The sequence below is a fragment of the Curcuma longa genome, chromosome 4, assembly GCF_044706935.1.
Source record: "Curcuma longa cultivar G26 ecotype Majalengka, Jawa Barat chromosome 4, ITB_CL_G26_1.1, whole genome shotgun sequence".
NCBI lineage: Eukaryota > Viridiplantae > Streptophyta > Magnoliopsida > Zingiberales > Zingiberaceae > Curcuma > Curcuma longa.
The window spans coordinates 14,870,335-14,897,499 of record NC_133864.1 but is presented as its reverse complement, the minus strand read 5'-3'; the positions used below and the strand labels follow the sequence as shown (position 1 = coordinate 14,897,499).

Below are 27,165 nucleotides of genomic sequence, written 5' to 3'. Positions count from 1 at the left end.
CGGCAGCGACTAAGGAATCCCTCAGGAGCTCGTAGCTCCTCTGCTTCACCGGATTTGTCGCGCATTACTTTTCGCAAGTGAAGCCGTTGGTGGGCCATTCGGTCTGAATGGGGCTGATCTGGGGCGCCAGCGAGGGCGGTCCGCAGCCGGGAAATCTCATTCTCGTGTTCTATTTCTCCTTGGCGTCCTTCTTCGCCCGTTTCTTGCTCGACCGCTTCGTTTATAAGGTTCTGATCTTTCTTACTTCTTGGTTTGGTATCTGCTCCAAGAATAGATAGCGTTCGTTGTATAGCTGAAAAAGTGAGATCCGTCTGTGGGTAATTGTCTTTGCCGCATTTTACCATCTATGCTGGTTTGGATACGAGAAATACTGATCGGAAGCCAAGTCCTTGTGTATATAAAGAATGATCGTTTTAGATGCCTGAAGCTCTTTTGTCTGTAAACAAAGTGTTTTTCGGACTCATCTGTGTTAAAAAGTTCTCGTTGAAACATCCCTCCTACATGGAGGACAACCAGTAGATGATCACTAGAAAAGCGTCTCGGTATATCTTTTACCGATGGATATTGCTGTGGAAGTTTGAACAGTTTAACTGATTAGATGATTGAACTAGACATTGGACTAGCTGAGTACATTTTATTTACAAACTACCTTGTTGGAATGTTTAGATCAGCAAAGTTGTAAATCATATGAGGTCGGCTTGGTAGAATAGTAAGTCATGTCAGTTGAACCAATGGTCAGGTTGGCAGAGTCAAAGGTCAGGTCAGGTTGCAAAATTTTGGATAATGCCACTAGAGCGGTTGATAGGGTCAGCTGTAGATTAAGATCAATTCAAGACAGAGAACAAATTGGTTTGTATTAGTGACTCATGATGCACTGAGTCACATTCCAGGTATGCATTGATATATTCTTATTGAAGTCAAGTTCGCATCCTATCGACCTATACTTACACCCATGGGCTCATTATGTCTATAGTGAAAATGCTTGTTCTAATTATGTGTTTGTAATGTTTTGACCCTAAAGAAGTACAGTAATGCATGTGAAAGGTGTATGACACTTAAACAGTTTCTGTTGGAGATATGCATGTAATTGCTTCAGAAGATTGTACAAAGAAGCAACAGAGGCTCAGATAGAGCAATGCCTAGTACTGTGATATTGTTCAGGTTTTTCAGTGCACTTTGTATTTCTTTGTCATAGTTTATTCACATCTTTCATCCCCATGTGCTGTTTCTGTCTTTCAGTTTTTCATGAAAATCTTTGTATCTTTTTTGTGTTTATTATTTTGCTTTATTTTGTGATTAGTCCTCATAGTAGGAAGGAGATAGATTGAATAGATGCATTTGTTTGTCTTTTGTCGTCTCCTTAGTTTCCACATCCATTGACCCATTAAAGGGATGGTATTACATCAAATTTGTGTACAAAACTTCTTTCTCATGGGAAGCTTCATCAATTGACATGGGAATCTATCATCTTCGTTCTTATTTCTATTGAGTAGTTCCTTATTCAGCTCAACATTCTACAGGTTCTATTGTTTTGATGCCATCCTGTTCCTTTATTGCAAACATTCAATTCTAGGAAAGGCTACCATTTCTATTTTCAGAGATGATCTTGGTCTAGATATGTAGTGGTTCTGTGATGCCATGGTCTTGAATGATTATGTGATGAATTTGTGGTTTATTAAGATTTTTTCTACAATTTTTAGTTTTAAATAGATTTGAGGTACTTAATTGGACAATTACTGTGCTTGGTAGACCAAGATATATGTTCTCTGCCATAGGTAAACAATAGCTTGGCTAATCATTAGTTACCACTCATCACGTTTTTTCTTGCATTTCTGAAAATAACAAGTTTTTATGCATAGCGTGAGTTACTGCCTTGCTAAAGATTGACATATTTTGTTTTTCAGCTTTGCGCCATGAGATTGTTGGGTTACAAAACTCATCCTATGATGAATGATGTGGCTAAATGGTCAAAAATTGTAAAGTGCACCGAGTCAATGTGGAAGCTTACATACTATGCCACTGTTGAAATATGGGTTCTTTCAATAATCCAGCAGGAACCTTGGTCACTGGATACCAAGCAATACTTCAAAGGGTGGCCAAACCAAGAGCTGAAGTGAGTCAAAAGAGACTGACTTTCCTTTGCTTCATTAAAATAAGCTGATTTTTAATTTTATGTTATTAATGACAATGAGAAGAAACACCTCTTTACAACGGCAAGCAACTTTTTGCTGCATCCTGACTGTTTTTCTTTCTCAGTGAAAGTTCCTTTAGATATGCAAGTTTTGAGATAGCAGTTTATCTCTAGCTAGTTGACAAAGTACTAGTCTAGACACTATCACCAACTACCAACGAATAGAATAATTAGATCCCAGCTGAATTTTGAAATTATCAATCTTGTAGGACTTAGTTGCCAACAAGGCTTTAATTTTTAGCAATTTGCAAGATGCAATAGTGCAAACGTGCATCTCTGAAGTTGTTAGAACTAACACCATCGACCTTTAAAAATTAAAATGCCTGCCGCAACTATAACATCTCAGTATTGGGTTCCTCCAACATCTAGGAAAGATGCAGATAACCCACAGATTTCATTTTGCTTCATCCTTTTCATGCATGAAATTGAATATATCTGTGTTCTCTCCCAAAAAACTTAACCCACTTGTCAGTATCTCAGCGACATAATGATCTAACCATGAAATTGGAAAAGGAAGGTTTCCTGTATTCTCTCCTAAAAAAATAGTCCACTTTTCCGTATCTCAGTGACATAATGATCGAACCATGAAATTGAGAATGGGAAAAGGAAGATTTCCTCTATTTCAACTGGTCTCACACTGGTACTGTTCAATGTTTCAAGTGGTCTCCGAAAGCAACTGAACCCAGTCGCCTTTATATATGTAATGATGGAATGGAAAATGAAAAAAAGAGCATGTTTCTTTGTCTGTTTCAACTTGTCTTACATTATTACTCTTCAATGTGTGCATTAGATATTATCATATCCACTTGAAAGCAAATTTTCAATTGTGGGTTATTCAAAAACTTGGCACCCATCACCAGTACATTTCTTTAAGGGATGCATCACTTTGCTTCTATTCACCTGAACTTGTTATTCAGTCAGCTAGTTCAAATGTTTAATCAGCAGCATTTCCTGTGTCAATATCTATAACAAGTAAGAAAACCTTTAGTAATAGAGATGCTTGGTCTGTGCTCTATTATTTCTAGCAAGTGTTGTCTTCTTAAGGAGCAATGGAGCATGCTGATGTAGTGTCTGTAATTTTACTTGTACTTAAGAATATAAGCTAGTCTGAATAAATTTGTCATTTTCATAATCTTCTGTTTTTCTGACTTTCTCCCTTTTGTTAGGTCTTCTGTGATGCTATTCTACATGTGTCAATGTGGATTTTACCTTTACAGCATTGTTGCTCTTGTTGCATGGGAAACTCGCAGAAAAGATTTCTCAATAATGATGTCTCATCACATAGTTACTTCAATTTTGATCGGGTTTTCCTATATTACCAGGTGTCATTTAAAATCACCTTTGTTGTTCCTTTGATGTTCAAGGCTGTTTAAATTCTCTGTAATATTCAATTTGTTGTTTTGATATGAATTTGTTATTCTGAGTGTGTTTATACTTGAATATCTTTAATTCCTGGTATAAAAAGATTAAGGGAGTCAATCCTTGATAGTCTTATATTGACTCATAAATTTCATGAGAAGAAAAGATAATAGAAATGAGCAAGGATCACCCCCACCACTTGAAAAGCATGACCCCACACGCAAAGATACATGTCTGAGTCTGAGTTTTTTTTCATAAGTTTGATCTGTAGGCAAGGTTTAGAAAGCAGACTGTGCTGCCGTTTGAGTAGATTTGGAAGGTGACTAACAGCATATTGGATCTGTTCCCTTTTAGGCAGTAGGTAGTGTATGGGGGTTGCATATGTCATGTGTGGCTTGAAGTAGGTTGCCACACCGACTCAGGGAGGAGCTTGGTGGACTCAAGAGTTGGAGGACCAGATCAAGGTGTTTCTTTGGATCAAATTGCTGGACTGGAGTTAGTGAGGAGATCGATGGAATTGAGGAGTTGGAAGAGGACTTGATTCAGGCATGAGAGTCATGAGAGATTGTGGAGTGAATGCAATCTTTTGGTTTTTGTCTTTGGTTATATAACATCTTGTATGAAGTTGTGATTGCTCAGGTAGTGGCAAGCTATCTAGGGCTTGATGGATGTGAAGCCTTCGACTATGGGATGGTCTTCTACGTCACAGTTTGTCAACTGGCTCAGTCTAAGGCCTTTCCGTAGCCGTCCAATAGTTGTAAGACAAGTAAAGGTGGGACCACCCAAATATCGGTTGACTAAATGCATGTTAGTTGAGTGGATGCAACTAATGGGCGAACATAATGTTTCTATTTGGTGTTCAATCGATTGAACAAAAGGTTTGACATTTAACAATTATATTTGGTACATCAATCAACTGAGGGCATCCAAGATTGAGTTATTGTTGCCTTTATTTGTAAGATTCTGAAGAGGTTTTGGGGACAAAGGCCAACATTACATCTAAGGTTTCCTATTCCCAAGGTGCTCAAAAGTCTCCACGTGCTTGGAAAAGGTTAAAATATAATCTACTCATTCTCTTAGCTTTCACTGTCATCTTTAGGGAGATGTGAGGTTCTTATTGTTCACAAAAATCCTTGTACAAGGTTAACTTGCAAAGCTTGTGAAATTTTATTAGTTGGATTAAGGAATTATTATGGTTTGAAGAGGTTTATCCTGTTTTCTCTTGTGAAGGGGTGCATTAGTTGAATCTTTTGTAGTCATGCACCATGTTACATCATAACCCATGAAATAGGAGAGAGATTTCTGAACCATGTTACCTGCATTGTGTTAGGTAATTATCTTTATTTCCATTGTGTACATATATTTGTCACAACCGATCACGCATGAGTACACTTGTTCTACTAATGGTTATGTTTGTTTGTTTTTTGTGTTGATTTCAAGGCACAGTCCATTCACCCTGCCCCTCTTAGCCGAATGATATTCAGTATCCTAACAATTTATCGACCACACACAAGCACACTTGTTCTACTAACTATTGTATTTGTTTATTTTATGTGCAAGGATTGACGATTGTATATGCTAACAATTTGATCATGCAGGTTTTTTCGTATCGGAACTATAATTCTTGCCCTTCATGATGCTAGTGATGTTTTTCTAGAAGCAGCTAAATTGTTCAAATATTCAGAAAGGGAGTTGACGGCTAGCTTGTGCTTTGGGCTTTTCGCATTTTCATGGTTAATACTGCGATTGATATACTTTCCCTTTTGGATCATCAAATCCTCCAGGTCTGTTTCACCATCAAATTTTGAACAATTAATAGATCCACTTGTCTTTGTGCTAATTTCATAGTGGTTGCATTTTCAGCTATGATAGTATCGAAGCCTTGTCATGGATGGATAATTTCCCAACCTTGCTATATTACATATTCAACATGATGCTTCTTACCCTGCTCATCTTTCACATCTACTGGTGGAAACTCATATTTGCGATGATATTAAAACAGCTTAGGAATAGAGGAAAAGTTGGGGAGGACATTCGTTCTGGTATGTATGTCTTTTACAGAATTTGAAATTGTTGCATATTGTGTAGAATTTAGAGAGAGAAAGAGAGAGGATTTATGGAGTGATAAGAGGGAGAACTCCCCTTAGGTGGGGATTATCTCTTTTATAAAACTCTAACATAGAAAGTTGGTTTTGTTACCATCCAGAATTTAGGTAAGAAAAATACTGTATTACATTAAACTTCTAAAGAATAATTATATGTATTGATAAATTTATCATAAAAAATATTTTTTTTGTCTAAATATCTAATTCTATATAAAATATTGGCATAGGACTAGAGATACATTATACAAGCTTTTATCTTATATTTTTATGTAACATTGTATGTCAGTATGTTTGTAAGATCGTACACTTGTGGGTCTTCATTGTTTCCTGAGTAAATAACGATATCTATCTAATTCTATTGCAGATTCTGAGGATGAAGACTAATGTTGAATTCTGATTTTAAAGTGAGACATGACTACTCTAACCCAAAATACAGGGCTCAAAAATTTATTAGACGGCTGTTATAACCAAACTCAAGCACCCACAGATGTTTCTTGTCCGCTGGATTCGAGGCTTGGCTTATCAAAGCAGGTGATGAACACCTGAGAATAAGTGGTAGATGAAGGTTTTACTGGTCTTTTAAAGATGCATTCACATTTTTCCCATTTAAAATGGGCATTGAGTTATTTTTTCTCACTACAAATTTATCACTTGATCTAGAGGGTTATCGCCACTACTGTTGTTGATCGGGTGCGGTTCACTCTCAGACTTCTTTGCATTGCATTGCATTGGAAAATATTTTCTTAGTGATCGAGATGTAAACCAGTGTATCTGTGATTTCATGAATGTATGTTTCCACTGTATAAACCACTGTATGTTTCCACTGTAGTGACATCAATTGTGTCTCTTATTAAATATAGACTTTTTGTAGAGATAACTCACAGTGATCATACACAAAAATTTAGTAAACAAAGGTAAATACTCAGCATTAGCTAATGTTTAGTTACTAGTCTTCAAAAGAACAGTTGGAGTTACATGTCAAAAATCCTTTCATTCACGATCAGTGTTTCATTTTTCATGAGATACATTCACAAAAAACAATCTGGTAAAGCAGTTCCCCTTCCCATGACAAAATCTTCTCTGTGAGACTTCCATAAAGAATCAGCCAGCTCCACCCCTTTCAGCCCCCTAGCAGTGAAGTTTGCGAAATCCCTCCTGCTCAAAACCAAAGTTTTGTGATGCCCATTAACTGCTCTCATTGCCGATACCATCTTGTCCATGTTTCCAAAATAGGTCGCTATATATGCATCGCTGTTGATTGAAACATAGTAATCCAATGCTGCTTTAGTGTTGCCATGCATGCAAAGAAAATCTTCAGTTTTCAGAAGAGAGGATTTAGTGTACACATTAGTGTAAACAGACGTGAAGCCTTCCATCTCCATTAGTCCATCACCACTCCAGCAGCCAAATAGATTGCAGTATTGGCAGGGCTTTTGAGAGATTGGAGGATAAATGCTGTTTTTTGTGGAGTCAGAGGGCATTATCTGCGATTCCTCCAAGCAAGTGCAGCATCACCGGTCCACGGTTGTCTATCCCCACGCGCAGATTCAATAGAATTCATGGATGCGGAGGAGAGTTCAGAGTATTCACATTGACTGTAGGCCACCATATCGGGTTCAGCAAGGAAAGGCTGAGGTATCAATTTGAAAAGCTCAGAACCTTTAGCCTCCAAGTGCTTACTGAGACGCAGTGCTCTGTAACACCCTTGACAAAGGGCAGCCTTAGCATATAATGGACACCTAATACAAAGAAAAAAAAAACATTAGAGTTATTATTATTTTTTGAATGGTAATTTCATTTCAACAGGTATCAGAGAATATTTGCCATGATTTAAGTTTTAAAAGATCCAAGAAAATCTGGAATAAAATACAATTTATTTTATGAAATATTTGTTAACTGATGATATGAATTATTATTACAAAGTGTCATATAAGGGCTGCTTGCACAATGCTTTAGCAAGATAAATAAGTCATTTAAAAACTAGTTGGAACCTTAACAAGATCATGCAAGGGTAACAGCTAATCCCTAGATTGTTGCCATAACCAACAGTTAATTAAAATAAAAGTTCAATTATTTTGCAGAGATTGCTTGTGATCATAAATTCTCTTTTCACGGTATTGAGGATTCCGTTCATTTACCATTAATCTAAAAACAAAACAAGTACACAATTTTACATGTGGTAGGGACTATAAAACCTAAGCATAAAGCCAATACAAAAGAAAAAGAGTTATCATAACCAGATATAAACACTTGAAAGAAATTGGGAAATTTCAAGTTGTTCATCTGAACACTGTAGATGATGAGCTTGGACCAGATATAAACATGCTGGAAACAACCATTTTAATGCATAACTGGGTATCATTGAACGAATGGAAACAAACATACTGGAGTAACAAATGAAAACAAAAACTGGTATCAGAGCACAAGAAGATTCTCTAACCCGGATTTAACAAAATAATAGCAGTAATTAATTTCTCATATACAGAAGAACAGTTTGAGTTTCCCTTTAATGGAAGATAACATTATACAATTCTCACTATTCCCTTATCATCTTCATGCATATTGATAACTACATGATTTGATAATTAAGGGCATAGGCAGATAGCAACCCTTGAAAACACTTCATCTACAGAGACTTTAGTATCGATTAGCATGAGAATTGCTGCACGAAATCAAGGGTTGAGCCAAAAACATAATTCTTTTGCTTCTAGTTATGTGCATATAAAGATGATGAAATTTTTTATGTTTTTGTTATTTATATGACTTTTAGGTAAGCATCAAATTATCAAACTTGTGTTATTACAGAGATGGCATAGAGCTTAGCTCCATTGATCCTAAAAAGTTTGTACATACAAGATGGTTTTGGAGCAATACCTATCTCTTCTCTGACTCATAGCTCAAGGATATATAACAATCTTCTGCCCTTTGCGCTTGCGGCAATCCACTCTGAAAGGTTCTCTTGAAGCAAATTTTCTGGCAATTCTTTCACAACTTCGACAAAACCTTGAGTTTGTTGTATAAAGTAGTCTACATCAAACACATCGGCGAAGCGACTGATTGAGATCAAAATTTTAATCAGCAATAATGCACTATAGATCAAGCAACATTACTCTTCCAGCATTCCCACAATCATACCTCGACTCATTCCAGTAAGCAGCCACCTCAAATTTTGGCAATGCCAGTATAGCATTTAGGATTCGAGCTATGCCGATGCCATCGCAGAACTAAAGTTGGCCATAAAGCAACGACTTTTTCATCGCCGAGAATGAACCAGGCAAGCAAATCAATGAAACACGGCGGACATAAAAGAAAAAACCTAGTACAGATGTATCGGATCGCACTCACGTCGCGTCTCATCTGATTGAGGCCGCCATAGCAATCCACCCGGATGTAACCGTTGGTCTTCGCAGGCAGCGCTGCAGCATTTCCAACAAAAAGCGAAATTGAAGCCCGTTACGATAAAAAAAAATACACTGATATCCCAGAAATGAGAATCATAATCCTAACCCTAATGATGGGCCGAGATTGGAAGGGTGCAGACCAGCTGAAGGAGCGCTCTTCCACCAATCGCACAGATACCAATCCACGACCCTTCGCGCGCACCAGATGTGGGACTCCTCCGCCGCGAAGGACCTACTGGGGAGCGGAGCAGGACATGATGAAATGCTACGGATCATGCGAGGAAGAGACATAGATCTAGAGCACCCACTCGAAAGGATTAGGAGCTGCGGGAGAGAAGAGGAAGGCGGCGAGGAGGAGGATAGGAGGGAGCAGGAACAACGAAAGCAGGATACGGCGGAGCAGGGGAGGCACTCGATCGTGCCACCAGGCCGACGACATCACGACCGCCGAGGCGCCGACGATCGATGGTTCCCGTCGATGTTGTAGCCTCGTGTTCCTTGCTCCGGAAGAGGAACGCGGAGGCAGTTATCATTGTTTTCGGGGAAAAATAAGTAAATCATCATTCTTTCTGGGGTTTTTCAGAAAATATTTTTGTCAGAAAAAAACACAAGTAAATCATGATTCTTTCTGGGCTTTTTCAGAAAAATATTTTCGTCAGAAAAAAAAACACAGGTAAATTATGATTCTTTCTGTGCTTTTTCAGAAAAAACATATTTTATTTTTATGTTCTTGTGGCAGTGGCTGAGTCCTGTCTGTACGCAGTTTGAGGAGTTATTACGGATTTGTTTGCTACTTCATAAATGTTCCTCAAATTAAAATTAAAAATGCTCTTTAATATTTATTAATTTTAAATAATGCCCTATAAATGGTTTTATCGATATTAAAATGCAATACAAAAAACCCCTTCGTTATATATGACTCTTTCTATGATTTTTAACGATACGAGAAAATCTTGTGTTGGTGCCAAACTGTTTCGAGCAGATTTGAAAGCATCCGTCACGGGAACCATGCACAAACATCGCCTCAAACACAGGAGAGAGACTCGGTCGCCTCGCCTCGCCGAGTCACCGCGTTAGCCGAGTCTCAGCTCCAAACCCTCGAACGAAGTGCCCCTCTATTTATTGCATCCCTATCCTCCTCTCCCTTCCCTCGAGAACTGCTGCTACTCTCCTCCAACCGACGCCGTCCTTATATTTCTGATCACTGCTACAACCTATCCTCTTGCAAGTTTAGTTCTCTGTTAATCATGGTTTCTACCGACGCCATTCGCACAGCAGTTGGAATTCTTGGTTTGTTCCTGCTTTCGATCGGAATATGTATATGTGCATTCTTTTAACTTGGTTTAAATGTTTCAGGGAATGGGATTGCACTGGCCTTGTTCTTGTCTCCACTGTACGCTAGCATCTTTAATTATTTAGTTTGTGTGTTGTGGAAATAATTTGAGCCTTTTGTTTTCTGAGGAGTACTTTAATGGTTAAATTAAAACAGGCCGACTTTTGTAAAAATATGCAAGAAGAGGTCGGTGGAGGATTTCTCGGCGGTGCCGTACGTGGCGACGCTGCTGAACTGCATGATGTGGTTGGTGTACGGGCTGCCGGCGGTGCACCCCCACAGCACGCTGGTGCTGACCATCAACGGCTCCGGCTTGGCCATCGAGCTCGCCTACGTCCTCCTCTTCCTCGTCTACGCCCGGAGCGGAAAGCAGCGGGCGAGGGTGGCCGCCATGCTGGCCGCCGAGGCAGCCTTCGTCGTCGCCGTCGCTCTGCTGGTGCTCACCACGCTGCGCACCCACGAGCGCCGCTCGATGGTCGTCGGCGTCCTCTGCGTCGTCTTCGGCACCATGATGTACGCTGCGCCCCTATCTGTCATGGTAAGCAATTAATATCATTTATAAATTCTAATAATGTGAGAATTCATATATGTTAATTACTCGATCATATATATTTATGACAAGTTAGTGAGAGTAGTGTTTGGTGAGTTCAATCAATGAACTAACTAATTATTATTTTTTCTACTGTGTCAGAAATTGGTGATACAGACAAAGAGCGTTGAGTACATGCCTTTAACTTTGTCGCTTGCGTCTTTCTTCAATGGACTTTGTTGGACTGCCTACGCTCTCATCCGCTTTGACCTTTACATCACTGTGAGCATTAATTAATTCCTTCCTCTGATAATTAAATTTAGTATTCAAATTCAATTTTATTATTCTCAAAAGTAATATTAGCCTAAATTATACATATCACATGCAATGTTTGGAGTAAGAGAGAGAGAGAGAGATAGAACATTGGTTGGCAGCGGACTGCCAATCATGCAGCAATGGAATGATACTCTCTTTTTCACTCTTCGAAAGAAACAAAAACATTGGCAGACTTGAAATTGCTATTCCCTCGTGATACAAAAATGAACTCTCGTGAACGATTTCCTGCCACCAGACACTGATTGACCCGTCACCTTTATTTGGCTTCTTTTGTTGCGTTTTGCATGCAGATTCCCAACGCGCTGGGCGTGATCTTCGCAGTGGCGCAGCTGCTGCTCTACGCCGTCTACTACAAATCCACGCAGCGGCAGATCGCCGACCGGAAGCGGAAGGCGGCGGAGGCGGAGATGGCGGAGGTCGTGGTCGTCAAGGCAGCCGCCGCCGCGGTCGATACTAATGATGACAAGCCCGGAGGCGGCGCCGCCCAATGACGGGGCCGGAAGAATTCAAATAATATATAGTAATTATTAACTTTCATGGTGTAAAATTAAACTAAAAGGCAAATTTTAAATTTGCTTGGTGCTTGAGTTTTTATCAGAATAATCGATCGACTTTATGCTCTAATTTGCCTAATTTAAACAGACAGATATAAATCGAACAAGGCTTTTATGTTACTTTTCCTGAGAAAGAAGGAAAAGAAATCCAATTAACCAAAATAAGAGCTCCTTGAGGAACCAAAATAAGAGCTGGAAAAGCCTATATGCATAAAAGATTAAATTGATAGAGAAAAAGCACCACGACCGTAAAGATCAATTAGCAAACTATTTGGTCGATAGAGTTAAAGAACTACTTTGCTAACTATTGCCATGATATGAACAAGCCCTAAGTATTTTGTACTTGAACAACCAGTTAGCCATAAAGCAGAAGATTTTGAGGACCCACAAGAGGAGATATCACTCCGTTAAATCAAATTTGAGTGCGAGAAAGCAAGGATGATATTGCAAAAAACAAAACAAAAATATGCTGGGAGACAAACGACCAAAAGTTTTGGGTTTCATGTTTACTAATTACAACTGTCTTCAAACTTGCTAATAAAAAAATTCAATTGTCTCGATCGGTACAAATCAGAGATCAGACGTCCTCCAGGATGTAAAAATTGTTTGTTTTTACCAAAATAACTTGCATCCGTCAGAAAATAATGATGGAGATACCCATCGCAAAGCAACCCAAGGCTACCCATGGGCTTAGGCGCTCACCTGAAGCAAAATAAAGATGGATGTCCAATAAGATGTGCATCATAAAATTCACAACAATATCTTATATTTATCAACCACAAAAAGGAACATAATGGCAAATTGAATAGGTGGTAGCGTGGACACAGTTCCATTTGTTGATTTGGTGAGGAAAATCAAATCTAGATTGAAATGTTTCAGTTTGTAAAGTCCAAAGTGAAATCTAATTGCTGAACCATCACAAATAAAACTAGTAGACGCCGTTGGTAAGGTTATGCGGTGACACATTGGTATTTGATGCAATTTGTTCGTTGCACAGGTTATCTTTCGAATTGAGGCTTTGAACTTCTTAAAAGTATAAATATGGAGATAAAGTAAGATACACCATCAATCTATCAGATGAAAAGAAACAACGTGAACTAAGCTAAACAAAGGCCAAGTGCTACGCAATGAAGTAATCGAGCTAAAGAAAGAGAATGTTTTCAAGAATAACCTTGTGTCAAGTGATGGTACACTCTAGCATAATTCATTTGTCCAAAAATAGGTAAGGAGAATCCTAACTTTGCCATGCTTCCTTGTAGCTCAAGCATATACTCCAGTGACTAATCTCTTAGTTAGGATACACTTCGATATATAGACATCATAAACCACTACATTTGCCAATGTGGGACTATACTTGTGGACCCTCCTAGCTTCAACACAAAGGCTTGAAAAAGAGCAGGAAAAGTTTTTTGAATATGATCATGTATCAAAATTTATGCATGCAAATGTAACATGCCCTAGAGTTCATGTATGATTTAACCAGTTATCCTTTTGCAATATATTGCACACTATATCCTATTATCCTGTTGTTGTCAACTATCATTTTCAAGAAGGATATAATAATTTAGCAGTTTGTACTCTCCACATAAATAGTGGAAAACTAGAATGTAGGTATAAAGTCTGATTGGTTAATACATTCTCTAAGATTGCCAGATTCATGAAGAAAGGAATGAGAATCTGTTTAATGCATATGTAGGGCATGTGGATGCATGCATCTTGTACTAATATACATACTGAACTAAGTGTTTCTGAGTACTAATACACTTAGCGAAGCCAGAAATTGCGTACAGATGGAAATAATTGCAAAAGCAATAGACTAACATTGTATGTTACCTTCTCAAGAATGCTAATCCATACTAATTTAAAATTAGTTTCCATAATCAAGTAACAATAAACATAAGTTTTAGGAAGAAAATGTGATTAGTCAATGCACATGCGCTATAAACAGGCTAGAACCATGAACAGGGAAAAGAAGCTCATTTCAAGAAAAAATGTAACCACAATCATCAGACATTAAAGTGCATTTGCATGAAAATTGCAAAAGAAATAATCAAAATTGCAAACAATTAGGTTTAAGATTGTTTGCATGTCATTATGATGCAAAATACATCATCATCAACCATATTTGCCCAACTCATTGCTATATGCATATGCTAAATAAATTCCTATATAATACTTCTATTTAATGCATCACCAGCTTTACATAAGATAGAGAACAAGCATGATTCATTCCAAACAATTATTGATTTCAATAACATACCTATTCTAGCAGCCTTCCAGAAGAAACCACGAAACCTGACCAAAAACTACAAAATCAAATACTGAAACTTACTTGTTAAGATAAAGATTAAAAAGTCGACATCTAGATTCTAGAACACGTCGTGATGTGCTTCAACCCTTCACCCATGAGAAACGCATGTGCATTTAGAATAAGACAATGTTAGTGAACAAGTGTAATGACTTCTGCTGCATAACTTTGATAACATATGAACAATAATTTTAGGGCACATAGTATAGAAGAAAACAATAACTGGGATGACTAATAATCCTGACAAGCACCTAATACGGAAGTTTGAAATGCTTTCCAACTGAGAATTTGCTAGAATCATGATAGTATTTGAAAAAAAAAATTACCACAAGGCTCAGTGTCTGCTAGTTAATTTTCAGGATTTCCAAGATTGAAAATGCTTTACAATCTTCTGAAAAATCAAAAGAGCTGGTTGAACCTTTTATTCAAGTAACAGGAGACATCTTGAATATGAGTTTTCAGACTTCTATTCCTAAATAGTGTTCCAAGCCATCATAATGATCACGGTGTCAATATGTCAGTTCAAGTTAACTCTTAGTAAATCCCATTGCTTCTCCAATCGTTTCAACCCCAGGATCCAACTTGATTATATTTAATACCTCCGTTTACAGTACCTTTCAATGGTGTCTCAGAAAAATAAAGAACTTTCATGTTTTACATTCCTTCTGCAACTCATCACCTAAACTGATACTGTCTCTCAAAAAAAACCCTAGAAAACTAGCATACAATAGATCAACGATGAACAAGAGGAAACCTGGAAGTAATTACCCGGTTCTTTGCTCGAGAATGGCGGGAAATTGCATCTTGATGTAGGTGCAGGTGCAGATCCCCAACAGCACGACCGTCAGGAAAGAGTGGAAATTGAACAGCGCCGACTACGGGAGCAGCCAAGTATCAGCATCAGGATTTCCCCAAATCAATCAGCAAGGAACGAATCAGAAAGAGGATCTGGATTTGTCCATACCATGAGAGGCAATTCCTAGAGACCAATCGAGACACTCCGATCTGTAGCGCAGCGGGACAGCGCGGAAGGACCTCGGATGGCGAGCGCCGGAGCCGCCCTTTATCTTCGCGGTTACGCCTTCGGCACCGGGGGATCCATGGAAATACACCTTGGGTAAATTTTATTTTTACCCCTGTAAGTCTATCATTTATGAAAACACTCCCCGTCAAATTTGCAATTTGCCCCTCATTATTAGTATTATTAAATTGACTAATTGATAGACTGGTACAGCACACAATACTCTAAAATTGTAACATTTTGAAGAAGAAGAAGAAGAAGAAAAATCACTGATTATTTGTTTTCTTTCATTACTATTATCATTCCACTGATTGATTGTCTGAATCAATTAGTTTTATAAAAATTCTACATCATCAAATTCAAAACAAAGAAAATAATCCTTTTCTTTTCTTTTCTTTTGTCTTTGTTCTTCCTTGAGCTTACTCAATATTCATCTAAATAATTATACATAGGCTCGTCAGTCCATGAACTCTTCCTTGAGAACAAACCCTTGAAAAATCCTCTCTTTCTTCTTCTATTCCCCTCCTCAGTCTCTCTGCCTCTGCTCCTATCACCATCATGCAAGTATATTGGAAGTGAATGTTGCGACTCCAAATTATACTGCAAGTTAAAACAAGGATTATTGCTAGATTGTTCTTCAATTTTTTTTCACTAATAGCTTGACTGCTTTCTCACTAGAAAGCACAATGAGTAGCAAATATAGAGTAGAAAACTAGATTCTAATCATCATACCTTCGGCCAAGAGTAGGATATAAATGGTCGATTTGCTTGAAGTTGTGAATTTTCTCTTCTTTCTATGTCGTAAAGAGCACAATTAGGATCTTCTTGAAGCTGTGGAATCAGCTTACCTTTATCTAAAAATGCCTTCCCATGTCGCGGCAAGGGCCAAGTCTGAGAAGGTGTCTTGAGGGAATGCAAAGGAGGGGGCTGTGAATGAGCATTCCTGTATGAACTAAGGACCAACAAAGATCATTGTTAGTCTTGACTCCATATTCCAGATTCTGATACTAGATGTAGAACAAACCTGACAGGAGGAGGAGGAGGCAACCGGCGTCGAGCTGCTGAAAGGATTGCAAAAACATGTACCTGTTAGTGTTGACTGATGAATCTAGCACTTTTAAGATGACTTAATATAATCCAAGTGATATAATGATACAAAGTGCCATATCTCATGACAAAATAGCATTACCAGTTTGATGCTTTCTTAGTTTGCTGGCCTCTTGAGGTGGATATTTGCCTTCATACGTTTGCATAGGTTCATCACCTATATGGATAACCAACCAACACAAACTTAAGAAAATTGTAGCGATAGATGCATTGATATTTGATGTGGTAAATAATTATCAGAGATAGTATCATTCTGCCTTGTAGAATGTAGTGTTTGTGATGCTTTGAAGATTTGATCAAATGGGATTGTTCATGAAGGCCTTCCTTGTCTAGACATGCTTGAAATGTATGAAGGCTCTAATGTCGGAAAGATAGAACACTTGTATCAGAACACAAACGACTGGATTTGGGGGGTGAAGGGAAGGATTGAGTTGATCATACCTGCTCAATGCATGATACTTGAAACTCTGCTGCAGAGATCTCATTAACTTCTTGATGGAGAAGGTTGTTTACATTATTCGATACCAATCCTAATCGATTCACAGCATCAGCAAGAGTCTCAAGAGTATAACTTTTCAAAGTCTTTGAGATTCTGATGAATTGAATCAAGTGGTCTCAAATTAGGCAAAACTCAACCATCTGAAATTTAGAGATACAAGGATAGTGCACATGCAATAGAACACACAGTTCTTTCTTGTCGTCGTTCTTGTAAGATAGTTCAAAATATTCAGCTGCCGAGTATAATTGCGATCGCATGTTCCTCAGACCCTGAAACCAACAAGCAAGGTGAAAGATCATAACGAAGAATCTGTGGTTCTCAACCTATTAAGATCTTCAAGACTTGTTGAGTGTGAAAAGTTGGGCCTTTTTTGAGATAGCCAAGATCGAGTTCTAGTTTCGGTTATCAAACTCCACTAGAAAGTTTTTAACTGCGGTGGAAATGATTTAATCTATAAAAACAGTCCTGTCAAACTTCATGATTATCAAATATGAACATTGTCAAAGTTGTGTCTTCTGGATGTTAATCCTAACTGCATGATTAAAATGATACAAGCATATTTGCAATGAAAGCTTGCTGAGTTAACATATGAAACATAATAGCAACAATGATCCATGCTTTTCCTTCAGAATTCAGACTAAGCAAAAATTTCAAGAAAAAACCTTGAGACTTTCCGACAACAGCTGGTTCTGTGGAATGGAGACATCAAAGCTTGATTCCTCCTGCAGGTTAGCAGACATAGAGGAAGCAGATGGAGATGTTACCCTAGTATGAAGGTCAACCTGGAAGATAGAAAATCTTGAAGTGTCTTCTTCCTTCATCTGCAAACCAAGGGAAAGAGAGAAAAGATGTCAAAGACTAAATCTTCACACTACCACTGAATCAGAGAAGAAAAGGAGTATGGAATCGGACAAACTACCTGCAATGATAAGACTCAACTCTTTTTGCTGAGGCACAGCTTGGCTTGCTTTGGCTGCTATTATAAAGAAAAGGGGAAGAAACAAAGAAGGAAGGGTTCTTTTTCATGCCTTGTTTATTAGATTCATCACCAACTCTCAAATCATGGTTTAGTTTAAAAAGGAGCTGGTATATAGAATATACAGCTTGTTAGTTCTTTCCATCATCTTAAAAACACTTTAACATTGAGCAGTGAAGCATAACATTAGCTATCATTAAAAAGTAACAACTTGTTGCTTTTTCTACTTTTCAGAGTTCCCTTTTTAGCTTTAAACACAGGTGATCATATCAACATGTATTCCTGGTCATTTTGAATGTCAAATGAACTCCAACTAATAAAATTGCTCAATTCTAACTTTTGCCCCTAATTTTGTCTTTAGCTTTGATGTCTCATGTTCCATTGAACTGGCAAATATGTTTGTGTCAATTGAAGAATACTAATCACCTACCATTTGCATGACTAGCAACTAGCAAGGGACTTCATTGTTCATGAGCCCATTCATAAGGATTCATAAACAATTAAGTATTTTTCATGAAAATAATCTCATTGACTTACCCAATTAGTCTACTTCTACCTTCTCCACATAACCAAACTAAGTTGTTAAATGAGTTGTTGGCCGTGTATGAACCAGTTTTCAGCATTAAGAATATTAGTTAATCAAATATTCTTGGTCAATCATGATTCTCTGTTCTGCTGGGGAGAAAGACTACTAGCTTTGTCAAATTATTGGCATTAATGAACACAATAATTGACATTGTCAGATAGATCCTTGATCAAGAAAAAATATCTGGTGAACTGTAGAGTCAATTGGCATGCTTTTAGTAAAGAAAAAATAACTACAAGTTGTTGTGAAAGAACTGTGTGTGTGTGTGTGTGTAAGCACCATGTTTGATCTCTCAATTCTCAAACGTTTACTGAAATCCTCGATCACCTTCTTCTTCAGTGCGGCGGCGCGTGGTGATCTCAGCAGCAGCTGGAGTCGAGATTGTAATCAGTGTGCTTCCTTCTGTGCGCATTAAGCCCAACTCCGTCGATGTGGCCGGGGCTTTGAGCGGCCAGATACATTGGCGTGCCCCCGCCGGAGCTTGATGAGTCGGCAACATTACCTGAGTGCGATCTCCGAGTCCATGTCTTGCCCATGGCCTGCGGTGGCTCTGGAGGACTGCGTGGCCGCCGTGTAGCTGGGAACCGCCGCCCGTGGTCGGACGGGCGCATCCTTAGAGTGGTTGGATTGAATGGGCTGGCTCTTCCAGGGTCCATCTCGACCATCTTTTCCGACAGGCCGTCATGCCCGCCGTGGCCGTGACGTAGGAGCTCACGGGGGTGCGCGCGCCATGACGGGCCTCCCACTGCTCAACAGCCATCCACCTCTCCAGGCAGTTCCATCGCCACTGAGGCTTCACTTGCTCCGGCGGCGGCGGCCACTGCTGCAGACGCCGTTAAAGCGAAATCCGATTCCAGATGAATAAATTGCAAACTTTAGCAATTTAATACGCAAAAGGCGATGACTTGAATACGCAATCTGATAAGCCATGTCAATTTGTCATATTGCTATGAAATCGACAATTCATTGAAGCAAATAATTACCTGATGATTGCAGGTGCAAGCGTAAGCGAGGGCTTTCTCGCGGCCTACCGCGGCTACGTGCTTGCTCTGGGAGTCAGCGGAGATGGTATCCACGCTCTGCTGTCGTCCATCCCAGTCCTTCGATGGGCTCTGGATCACGCAAATAGGCCGATTGCCTGGACCTTCCTCTTCGTCGTCGTCATCGTCGTCTTCTTCCACGTCGAGGCTGTGGTAATCGCGCGGCCGCCTGTTTTCCGTGTGACGGAGGCGGTAGAGATCGTGGTCCTCGGGCGAAGGGGAGAAGAGGAGGTTGTGGTGGGTGGTGGCTAGCTTGAGGCGGCGGGCGCGGACAATTGCTTGCACGCCGAAGAGCGACTGCATGCAGCGTAGGGTCCTGTGCGCCTGCTTCCGTACCTGATGGCCTCGCACCAGCGCCTGCAGCCTCACGAGCCCCCTCAACGCTCGCCGTGCCTGCGCAGCAGATACTTCATGATCAACGCTACTGTCTCTGGTCTCAAAGACGACAATATCTCAAAAAAAAAAAGCTAGTTCTTTTGTTATGCAACTAGTTCTTCAAACACTGTCGCGACTCTGCTCTTGCCATCAAATCGGAGCAATTGGAATGGCAATTGGAATGGCACTGCAACTTTAACTTGCGAGCGTCACCAACAATGCCCTTTGTCATGCGAAAATTGTGTTTTCCAGCAAGATCTTCAGTGAAAACATGGAGCTGCCAAACGTTTAAATTTGAGCTTGTTCGCGGCGGCGACAGCGGTCTTTCCTCGGCCACTTCGTCGCGCCACCGCTATCGCCCGCTCCCGCTCCACTATAACTACCCGATCCTCCTCCTCTTCCTCGCCTCCGCCATGGTTGGTCGCATCCGGCGACGTCTCCGCCGGGAAATGCTCAACCGACACGATCTCAGCCGACACCTCGTTGTTCCCCTCCGCTTCCGCTTCCTCCACCGCCTCCCTATGCCTCTCCCGCTGAGCCAAACAAGAAGAAGGAAATGAGCGTCAATTGGCATTCATAGATCGAAGGCGATCGGTCGAGCTAGGAGAAGAGGAACATTACCCGGCGATTGGACGGCGAGTGGGAAGCTTCCTTGGACTTGAAGACCCTCTTCACTGTCGACAACCAGCTCGTCTTCTTTCCCATCAATCGACCTCCGGAAGAAGACCTCGGAAAGAGAGAGAGGGAGGTTGAGTTAGAAGTTCCGCCGGTGAGCAGGCGAGGTAGTTGCTCTAAGAGCAGGCTCCGAAGGGTCGCCGACGAACTTCAGGGGCGGTCACGAGGCCCCGCCCGTATATCCAAATCCAAAATCATTTTAAATTATTTTGTTAATAATTTTTTAGTAAAAAAATATATTTTTTAAAAATTGATTTGTATACTTGTTTTCCATAACGGGTTTCTTTCGTGAAGCTCATCGACCCGAAACCCGACGAACCCGACCCGGTAGAGCGTCCTGCTCCCTCTCCGTGTCTCCCACACGTTTCCCCCGTGACTATATATAGCTCGCCGCTTGCGACGGACGCTAGGGTTTCCGCCATCCTCCTCGGCGAGCATCTGAAGGGAATCGAGGTACGTTTCCGGGGCCTTCTCCGCTCCTCTAGCTCCGGTTTTGTTTTCGGTACCTTTATGAGCTCTCGATTTGTTGATTCCGTGTAACTTGGTCTCCGTTCTGTTCTCATGGATCAGGGCTCGAGTTACCTTGCTGTGGTGGGTCTTCGTATTCAATCATGGCGGATCGACTGACGCGTATCGCTATCGTCAGCTCTGATCGATGCAAGCCGAAGAAGTGCCGCCAGGAGTGCAAGAAGAGCTGCCCAGTTGTCAAAACGGGTCTGCATATCCTTGCTTACATATAGGAAGCGCTATTTATTATTTTATTTTAAAAATTAGTTATTTTATGGTTGCCTTCCTAATTCAACAACAAAATTTTTACTATTCATTTGGTATTTGCATCTCGAATATACCTTTTGTTAGATTTGTAGTTCTAGTTAGATTAAAGTTTTTCAATGTTTAGGCTATCCAGGGGCTTATCAATTTATGGAGGCAAAACATTGAATATGGTTCAGCATGTTCCTTGGTTTAACAAATTTATAAAATCAGATGTTATTTTTCATTTTCTTTCAAAGATAAGTGTCTAGATTTGATTAAACAGATTGGATTAGAAAATGTGACGTGGGAGTCTTTCTTATTTTTCATCACTAGATACATGAACATGTCTAAACATTATTACAATGATAAAAAAAATATATAACTTAATGATTTATATAAAAATGGTATTTTTCTTCGATTTTGCAGCTTTTATAGTAGATCGTGAGATTTGATGCTATCGTCTGTTTAGTCTTTTGGCATAGTACTAGACTACTTTGATTTGAATATCATGTTTTTATTGTATTATGTACGTATTTGTCTATAGAAATTATGTTGTCTAATTTATCATTTGCTTTTAACAGGAAAACTATGTATAGAAGTGATTTCTGCCTCAAAAATTGCTTTCATTTCTGAGGAGTTATGCATTGGGTGTGGTATCTGTGTCAAGGTCTCCTGAACTTCCTTTTGGATTTAATTATATATATTTTTTACATCATCATCTTAGAGACATAATATATCTATGACTTTTGTTACTATTTATTCTTTGATTGTAGAAATGCCCATTTGAGGCCATTCAGATTATCAACCTACCAAAGGACTTGGATAAAGATACAACTCATCGTTATGGACCAAACACATTTAAACTGCATAGGTAAGTGAAATTTGTATGCTATAATATGGTCTATTTTTTTACTTCTATTTATTTATTTTGCATAATGGATGTATGCTTATACAGATTGCCAGTTCCAAGACCTGGACAAGTTCTGGGCCTGGTTGGGACAAATGGTATAGGGAAGTCTACTGCACTCAAAGTACTGGCTGGGAAGTTGAAGCCCAACTTGGGACGATTCAATGTAATTAACTAATTTTGTAGCTTCCTTTGGAGTATATATTAGTGTTATTTAATATTTCTCTCTTTGCAGAATCCACCTGATTGGCAAGAGATTTTGACATATTTCCGTGGCTCAGAGCTTCAGAATTATTTCACACGTATACTGGAGGACAATCTAAAGGTGCTCAAAAGCATGTTTTGCTTCTTTCTATCCTTATTTTGTAATAGGCTAGATAACTGGCAGATGATTACTTCCATCTATGGACTTGATAACCTAATAGACTGTTTCATTTAGTTTTGGTTGAGACATTTGTCCTCCAGCTAAGTTTCTCAAAGCCAAAGCTTTTTTTACCTTCAAAGAATTTTGGCCAAGTTTCTTCATTATGCATTCAATTGTTCATCAGATAATTGAACATCATGTATTTGACTGATTTGCATAAGGCAACAATATTAATAGTCAAATTTTCTAGCCATTTTTATAGTGATTGTGAAGATTCATGCAAGGAACACAATTTCTCTGGTTTATTTGCTAAAAATTAAGCTGATGCGGTTGATACACATGTCAAGAATCAAGATAATGACAGAATGATGAATATCTGAACATAGAAAGCAATTATGTGCTTCACACGTATACTGGAGGACAATCTAAAGGTGCTCAAAAGCATGTTTTGCTTCTTTCTATCCTTATTTTGTAATAGGCTAGATAACTGGCAGATGATTACTTCCATCTATGGACTTGATAACCTAATAGACTGTTTCATTTAGTTTTGGTTGAGACATTTGTCCTCCAGCTAAGTTTCTCAAAGCCAAAGCTTTTTTTACCTTCAAAGAATTTTGGCCAAGTTTCTTCATTATGCATTCAATTGTTCATCAGATAATTGAACATCATGTATTTGACTGATTTGCATAAGGCAACAATATTAATAGTCAAATTTTCTAGCCATTTTTATAGTGATTGTGAAGATTCATGCAAGGAACACAATTTCTCTGGTTTATTTGCTAAAAATTAAGCTGATGCGGTTGATACACATGTCAAGAATCAAGATAATGACAGAATGATGAATATCTGAACATAGAAAGCAATTATGTGCTTGCTTCGGGGTGCTGGTTTCCCTGATGCAATAAGTATAAATAATAAGAGTTTCTTATTCAGTTATTTATATTTATTTTCACTTATTCTTATATGCTGGCTTCTGTTACATATGTATATTGGACCACACAAGTTGCCTGTGATGGTTCATTAGATATCAGGTCATCTTTAGCCTTTTGTTACTCAAATTTCACACCAAATTTTTAGTCATTTACAAGGGCATGTAAAATACCGTGGTTCCTGATTATCAAGTTTTTTATATGCTTATTGTTCTAGTATTATTTTAACAATGAAATATTTTCTCATATTTCAGTATGTATCTGCTTTATTGATTACATTTAATATAATAATATATACAATTAGTGGCTTGTCTCTTCGTGCTAAATTAATTTCTTTTGTATAATGCAGGCAATCATCAAACCCCAATATGTGGATCACATTCCAAAAGCTGTTCAAGGGAACGTGGGTCAGGTTCTAGACCAAAAAAATGAGAGAGAGATGAAGGCTGAACTATGTGCTGATCTGGAGTTAAATCAAGTTATTGATCGAAATGTGGGTGATTTGTCTGGTGGGGAATTGCAAAGATTTGCTATTGCAGTAGTTGCTATACAAAATGCAGAGATATATATGTTTGATGAGCCTTCAAGCTATCTTGATGTGAAGCAGAGGCTTAAAGCAGCACAAGTTGTTCGCTCCCTCCTTAGGCCTAACAGGTATCCGGGTCTATTGTTTTAGAGTGGTTTTTGTCGGTCTAACATCTAAAGTCCCCAACTTTCTTATTTGTTTTTTCTCAGCTATGTTATTGTTGTTGAACACGACTTGAGTGTATTGGACTACTTGTCCGATTTCATTTGTTGCTTGTATGGGAAGCCAGGTGCTTATGGAGTTGTTACATTACCCTTCTCTGTGCGAGAAGGAATCAACATTTTTTTGGCTGGCTTTGTTCCAACAGAAAATCTCCGGTTTAGAGATGAATCACTTACATTTAAGGTAGAGCCTTGTGTTAGTGGAAAACATATGGCATGAAAAACTCTATTCTAAATTTGTTGCATCATTTAGGTTGCTGAGACTCCCCAAGAAAGCGCTGAGGATATACAGACATACCAACGTTATCGATATCCTACCATGACTAAAACCCAAGGGAATTTCAAGCTTAAAGTGATTGAGGGTGAATTTACTGATTCTCAGATAATTGTGATGCTGGGTGAGAATGGAACTGGAAAGACAACATTTATAAGGATGCTGGTAATTAATATCCCTCACTCCTTTGCTTTCATGTTTCCTTGTTGCACTGTCTAATAATTGCCTGGTGACACAACGTTATGCATATGAATTGGTCCCTTGAATTATATAGTTATTTTATTCCTACATGAGCATACTAAATTATAGAGTTATTATATTCCTACTGACCATATTCTAAATGAGGTTACTGCAAGTTTCTTGTAGCATTCAACTACATAAGTTTATTAGAATTTAGCAATTATTTTGATGCCTATCTAATGATCATTGCAATGGACTGAATAGTAAATGGCATGTATGTAAATTCTTTAGATTAATAATGATTGTATGCCATGTTTTGTGTGCTTTTGTGAATCTGGAATTTAGTTTTGCTTCCTTCTGTGGATGCTTAAGGAATCATTCCTGCTGCATATGAACCTGGTGTTAATTTCCTTCTGTTGCTAGAGTTTCGCCATTTGATTGTGACACACAAGCTAGATGCCATAGTTTCATTTTGCTCATCTTGTTTGTGTTTGGCAATTTGCAGGCAGGATTACTGAAGCCTGATACTGTGGAAAATTCAGATGTTGAAATACCTGAATTTAATGTTTCATACAAGCCTCAGAAAATTAGTCCAAAGTTTCCGTCAACTGTAAGGCTCTTGCTGCATCAGAAAATACGGGATTCATATTTGCATCCGCAATTTGTGACTGATGTCATGAAACCATTGCAAATTGAACAATTAATGGACCAAGAAGTTGTGAATCTTTCTGGTGGAGAATTACAACGAGTTGCATTATGTTTGTGTCTCGGGAAGGTTTGTCTTTCTAGTATTTATTTGTTCTTATATTAAATTGATTGTTGGATAAATTATATGTAAACTGTGTGACATAGTGTTGAATAATTCAGTACTAGAGAGGACTCATATAAATGTCTTCAATGATCCATAATCTTTGAATCTTGATTTTCCTTTATATTCTCATTAAGTTGCATTTTGACCATTATTCCATGGTACGACTTATGGACTTGAATAACATCTCTGATATTTTTTTATGAGATATTAATTCTTGAATCTTTATCCAGCCTGCAGATATTTATCTGATAGACGAACCAAGTGCTTATCTTGATTCAGAGCAGCGTATCGTTGCCTCAAAGGTGATTAAAAGGTTCATCCTGCATGCAAAGAAAACAGCTTTCATTGTTGAGCATGATTTCATCATGGCAACCTACTTAGCTGATAAAGTCATCGTTTATGAGGGGCGGCCTTCTATTGATTGTGCCGCTAATGCGCCTCAGTCTTTGGTATCCGGGATGAACCTATTCTTATCTGTGAGTACAGATGAAATATTTAGTTTTTATTATCTTTAATTATTTTTCCTCCCTCTAAATAAGTTTTTTGCTGGATCTGTCTGGTGATTGATGGAGGTATTCTAGAATCAATCATCAGCCTTTGACATGTATCAATTATTTGCTTATTGATTTCAGTGTTCTGGATCACAATTTTTTTTCATTATCTTCACTTTTGGTAAAAGAAGATGATGTATCATTTCTTGACCTTCCTTGCAGCATCTTGACATTACTTTCCGGCGAGATCCAACCAACTACAGGCCCAGAATAAACAAGTTGGACTCTACCAAAGATCGAGATCAGAAAGCTGCTGGATCTTACTACTACCTTGACGATTAATCAAATTCTTTTGCTCCGCTACAAACAGGTTCATGTTGTCCATATTCCCTCTACCCGTCCAGTCTTCTTGTCCTTCAAATCATCGTTAAAAATTGGTTCAGAAATCAAACTGGAAAGCTCCTGAACACTGCTTGACTAATTGAACTAGTTGGTCAAATGGTAGAAGTGCAATTGCATATCAAATCAAGAACTGACCGAGACAAGCTGACTAGTCGGCCAACCTTTGATTAATCAATTCAATTGGATTAATCTAACAATAATCCTACATTTTAGTTATAAAAAAAATCATATCTGATACATTAGCCAATCTAAATATATCTAATATACTAGAACTTAAAAAATAAGTATTGATGAAAAGATATCTCGATTAATCCCAATCTTAAAGTAGATAAATTGGTTATTGTTATGTCAAAACTGTAAAATATATTATCCATCTAATATTGAAGTAGATAAGAATCATTAATATTGGTTAATCTGGTTTTTATCCTGGTCAAGTGCAGATCTAATTCTATTGTGCAATCAGATCTAATATTATGTTTTGAACATGTCCATGTTAAATTTGCTTTCAACTGTGCATGTTTTCCATTGAACAATCCACACTGAGCTACATTGTTTGCAGACTCATTCATCTTCGCTCTCCTTTTTGATCCTGAAGATGAGACTTCTCTGGCAAGCAGTTAGTTACCGCAGGCAGCAGACTCAGTCTTTTCCTCACGCAATGCTTCATGAAGAAACTTAAGATGCTGCTTTCCTGGTTATTGTGAGCCTACACGGGAATAGACTATTACCGGTCAAGTTGATATTTAGATAACAGTGATAGTATTTGATTGTTGGATGTTGCCGTGAGCATGTCTAAAAATTTTATCAGCGTTCTTTTCTTAACGTTACTTATTATGTATCACATATGAATTTTGTTTTTGTATTTATTATTGAAACCTTGATTTATTTTTTTTCAAGTATTTATTATTGAAA

The 27,165-nt window shown here is 38.6% G+C and overlaps 5 protein-coding genes and 2 pseudogenes across 6 annotated transcripts; 3 read left to right on the top strand and 4 right to left on the bottom strand.

The window, feature by feature from the left end:
* Positions 1-30: 30 nt before the first annotated feature.
* Positions 31-6,458, top strand: LOC141826526 (ASC1-like protein 3). The gene is made up of 6 exons (XM_074713778.1): positions 31-227; positions 1,905-2,113; positions 3,358-3,513; positions 5,149-5,334; positions 5,414-5,592; positions 6,020-6,458. The coding sequence occupies exons 1-6, from the start codon at positions 108-110 to the stop codon at positions 6,037-6,039; spliced, it is 870 nt and encodes a 289-aa protein (XP_074569879.1). The 5' UTR covers positions 31-107; the 3' UTR covers positions 6,040-6,458.
* A 225-nt stretch (positions 6,459-6,683) lies between these two features.
* LOC141827149 (O-fucosyltransferase 13-like) lies at positions 6,684-9,495 on the bottom strand (annotated as a pseudogene).
* An 808-nt stretch (positions 9,496-10,303) lies between these two features.
* On the top strand, positions 10,304-11,786 carry LOC141828127 (bidirectional sugar transporter SWEET4-like). The gene is made up of 5 exons (XM_074715497.1): positions 10,304-10,346; positions 10,413-10,449; positions 10,546-10,927; positions 11,081-11,200; positions 11,545-11,786. Exons 1-5 carry the CDS (start codon positions 10,304-10,306, stop codon positions 11,743-11,745), a joined length of 783 nt encoding a protein of 260 aa, XP_074571598.1. The 3' UTR covers positions 11,746-11,786.
* A 489-nt stretch (positions 11,787-12,275) lies between these two features.
* Positions 12,276-15,206, bottom strand: LOC141828125 (uncharacterized). The gene is made up of 4 exons (XM_074715495.1): positions 15,081-15,206; positions 14,885-14,991; positions 14,069-14,103; positions 12,276-12,510 (listed from the first exon to the last, which is right to left on the bottom strand). Exons 1-4 carry the CDS (start codon positions 15,081-15,083, stop codon positions 12,443-12,445), a joined length of 213 nt encoding a protein of 70 aa, XP_074571596.1. The 5' UTR covers positions 15,084-15,206; the 3' UTR covers positions 12,276-12,442.
* Positions 15,207-15,560: 354 nt separating this feature from the next.
* Positions 15,561-17,564, bottom strand: LOC141827148 (protein ABIL2-like). Its single transcript, XM_074714402.1, has 8 exons — positions 17,406-17,564; positions 16,930-17,012; positions 16,686-16,836; positions 16,502-16,601; positions 16,327-16,401; positions 16,146-16,198; positions 15,870-16,028; positions 15,561-15,737 (listed from the first exon to the last, which is right to left on the bottom strand). Exons 1-8 carry the CDS (start codon positions 17,562-17,564, stop codon positions 15,561-15,563), a joined length of 957 nt encoding a protein of 318 aa, XP_074570503.1.
* Positions 17,565-18,664: 1,100 nt separating this feature from the next.
* Positions 18,665-20,425, bottom strand: LOC141827147 (protein IQ-DOMAIN 21-like; annotated as a pseudogene).
* A 391-nt stretch (positions 20,426-20,816) lies between these two features.
* On the top strand, positions 20,817-27,149 carry LOC141828202 (ABC transporter E family member 2-like). 2 transcript variants are annotated; one of them, XM_074715579.1, is made up of 13 exons: positions 20,817-20,848; positions 20,966-21,109; positions 21,730-21,815; positions 21,922-22,019; positions 22,104-22,221; positions 22,291-22,380; positions 23,698-24,002; positions 24,084-24,279; positions 24,349-24,534; positions 25,055-25,324; positions 25,591-25,836; positions 26,074-26,221; positions 26,813-27,149. In XM_074715579.1, the coding sequence occupies exons 2-12, from the start codon at positions 21,007-21,009 to the stop codon at positions 26,191-26,193; spliced, it is 1,818 nt and encodes a 605-aa protein (XP_074571680.1). In that variant the 5' UTR covers positions 20,817-20,848; positions 20,966-21,006; the 3' UTR covers positions 26,194-26,221; positions 26,813-27,149. The 2 variants fall into 2 exon arrangements, with proteins under 2 accessions (XP_074571680.1, XP_074571681.1); XM_074715580.1 differs by lacking the exons at positions 20,817-20,848; positions 20,966-21,109; positions 21,730-21,815; ... (1 more) ...; positions 22,104-22,221; positions 22,291-22,380 and adding an exon at positions 22,827-22,850.
* Positions 27,150-27,165: the final 16 nt, after the last annotated feature.

Coding starts and splice junctions, on each gene's coding strand:
- LOC141827148 (XM_074714402.1), bottom strand. CDS start 17,564: ATGAAGGAAGAAGACACTTCAAGATTTTCTATCTTCCAGGTTGACCTT. Junction 17,013..17,405: donor TGTTGTCGGAAAGTCTCAAG/GTTTTTTCTTGA, acceptor TGTTGGTTTCAG/GGTCTGAGGAACATGCGATC. Junction 16,402..16,501: donor CAAACACTACATTCTACAAG/GCAGAATGATAC, acceptor TTATCCATATAG/GTGATGAACCTATGCAAACG.
- LOC141828125 (XM_074715495.1), bottom strand. Junction 14,104..14,884: donor ATTCTCGAGCAAAGAACCGG/GTAATTACTTCC, acceptor GTTTTTGGTCAG/GTTTCGTGGTTTCTTCTGGA. Junction 12,511..14,068: donor CTGGAAGGCTGCTAGAATAG/GTATGTTATTGA, acceptor ATTTTGCTTCAG/GTGAGCGCCTAAGCCCATGG.
- LOC141828127 (XM_074715497.1), top strand. CDS start 10,304: ATGGTTTCTACCGACGCCATTCGCACAGCAGTTGGAATTCTTG. Junction 10,450..10,545: donor GCCTTGTTCTTGTCTCCACT/GTACGCTAGCAT, acceptor AAATTAAAACAG/GCCGACTTTTGTAAAAATAT. Junction 10,928..11,080: donor CTGCGCCCCTATCTGTCATG/GTAAGCAATTAA, acceptor CTACTGTGTCAG/AAATTGGTGATACAGACAAA.
- LOC141828202 (XM_074715579.1), top strand. CDS start 21,007: ATGGCGGATCGACTGACGCGTATCGCTATCGTCAGCTCTGATCGATGC. Junction 22,020..22,103: donor AACACATTTAAACTGCATAG/GTAAGTGAAATT, acceptor ATGCTTATACAG/ATTGCCAGTTCCAAGACCTG. Junction 22,381..23,697: donor TACTGGAGGACAATCTAAAG/GTGCTCAAAAGC, acceptor TGTATAATGCAG/GCAATCATCAAACCCCAATA.
- LOC141826526 (XM_074713778.1), top strand. CDS start 108: ATGGGGCTGATCTGGGGCGCCAGCGAGGGCGGTCCGCAGCCGGGAAAT. Junction 3,514..5,148: donor GGGTTTTCCTATATTACCAG/GTGTCATTTAAA, acceptor TTGATCATGCAG/GTTTTTTCGTATCGGAACTA. Junction 5,593..6,019: donor TGGGGAGGACATTCGTTCTG/GTATGTATGTCT, acceptor ATTCTATTGCAG/ATTCTGAGGATGAAGACTAA.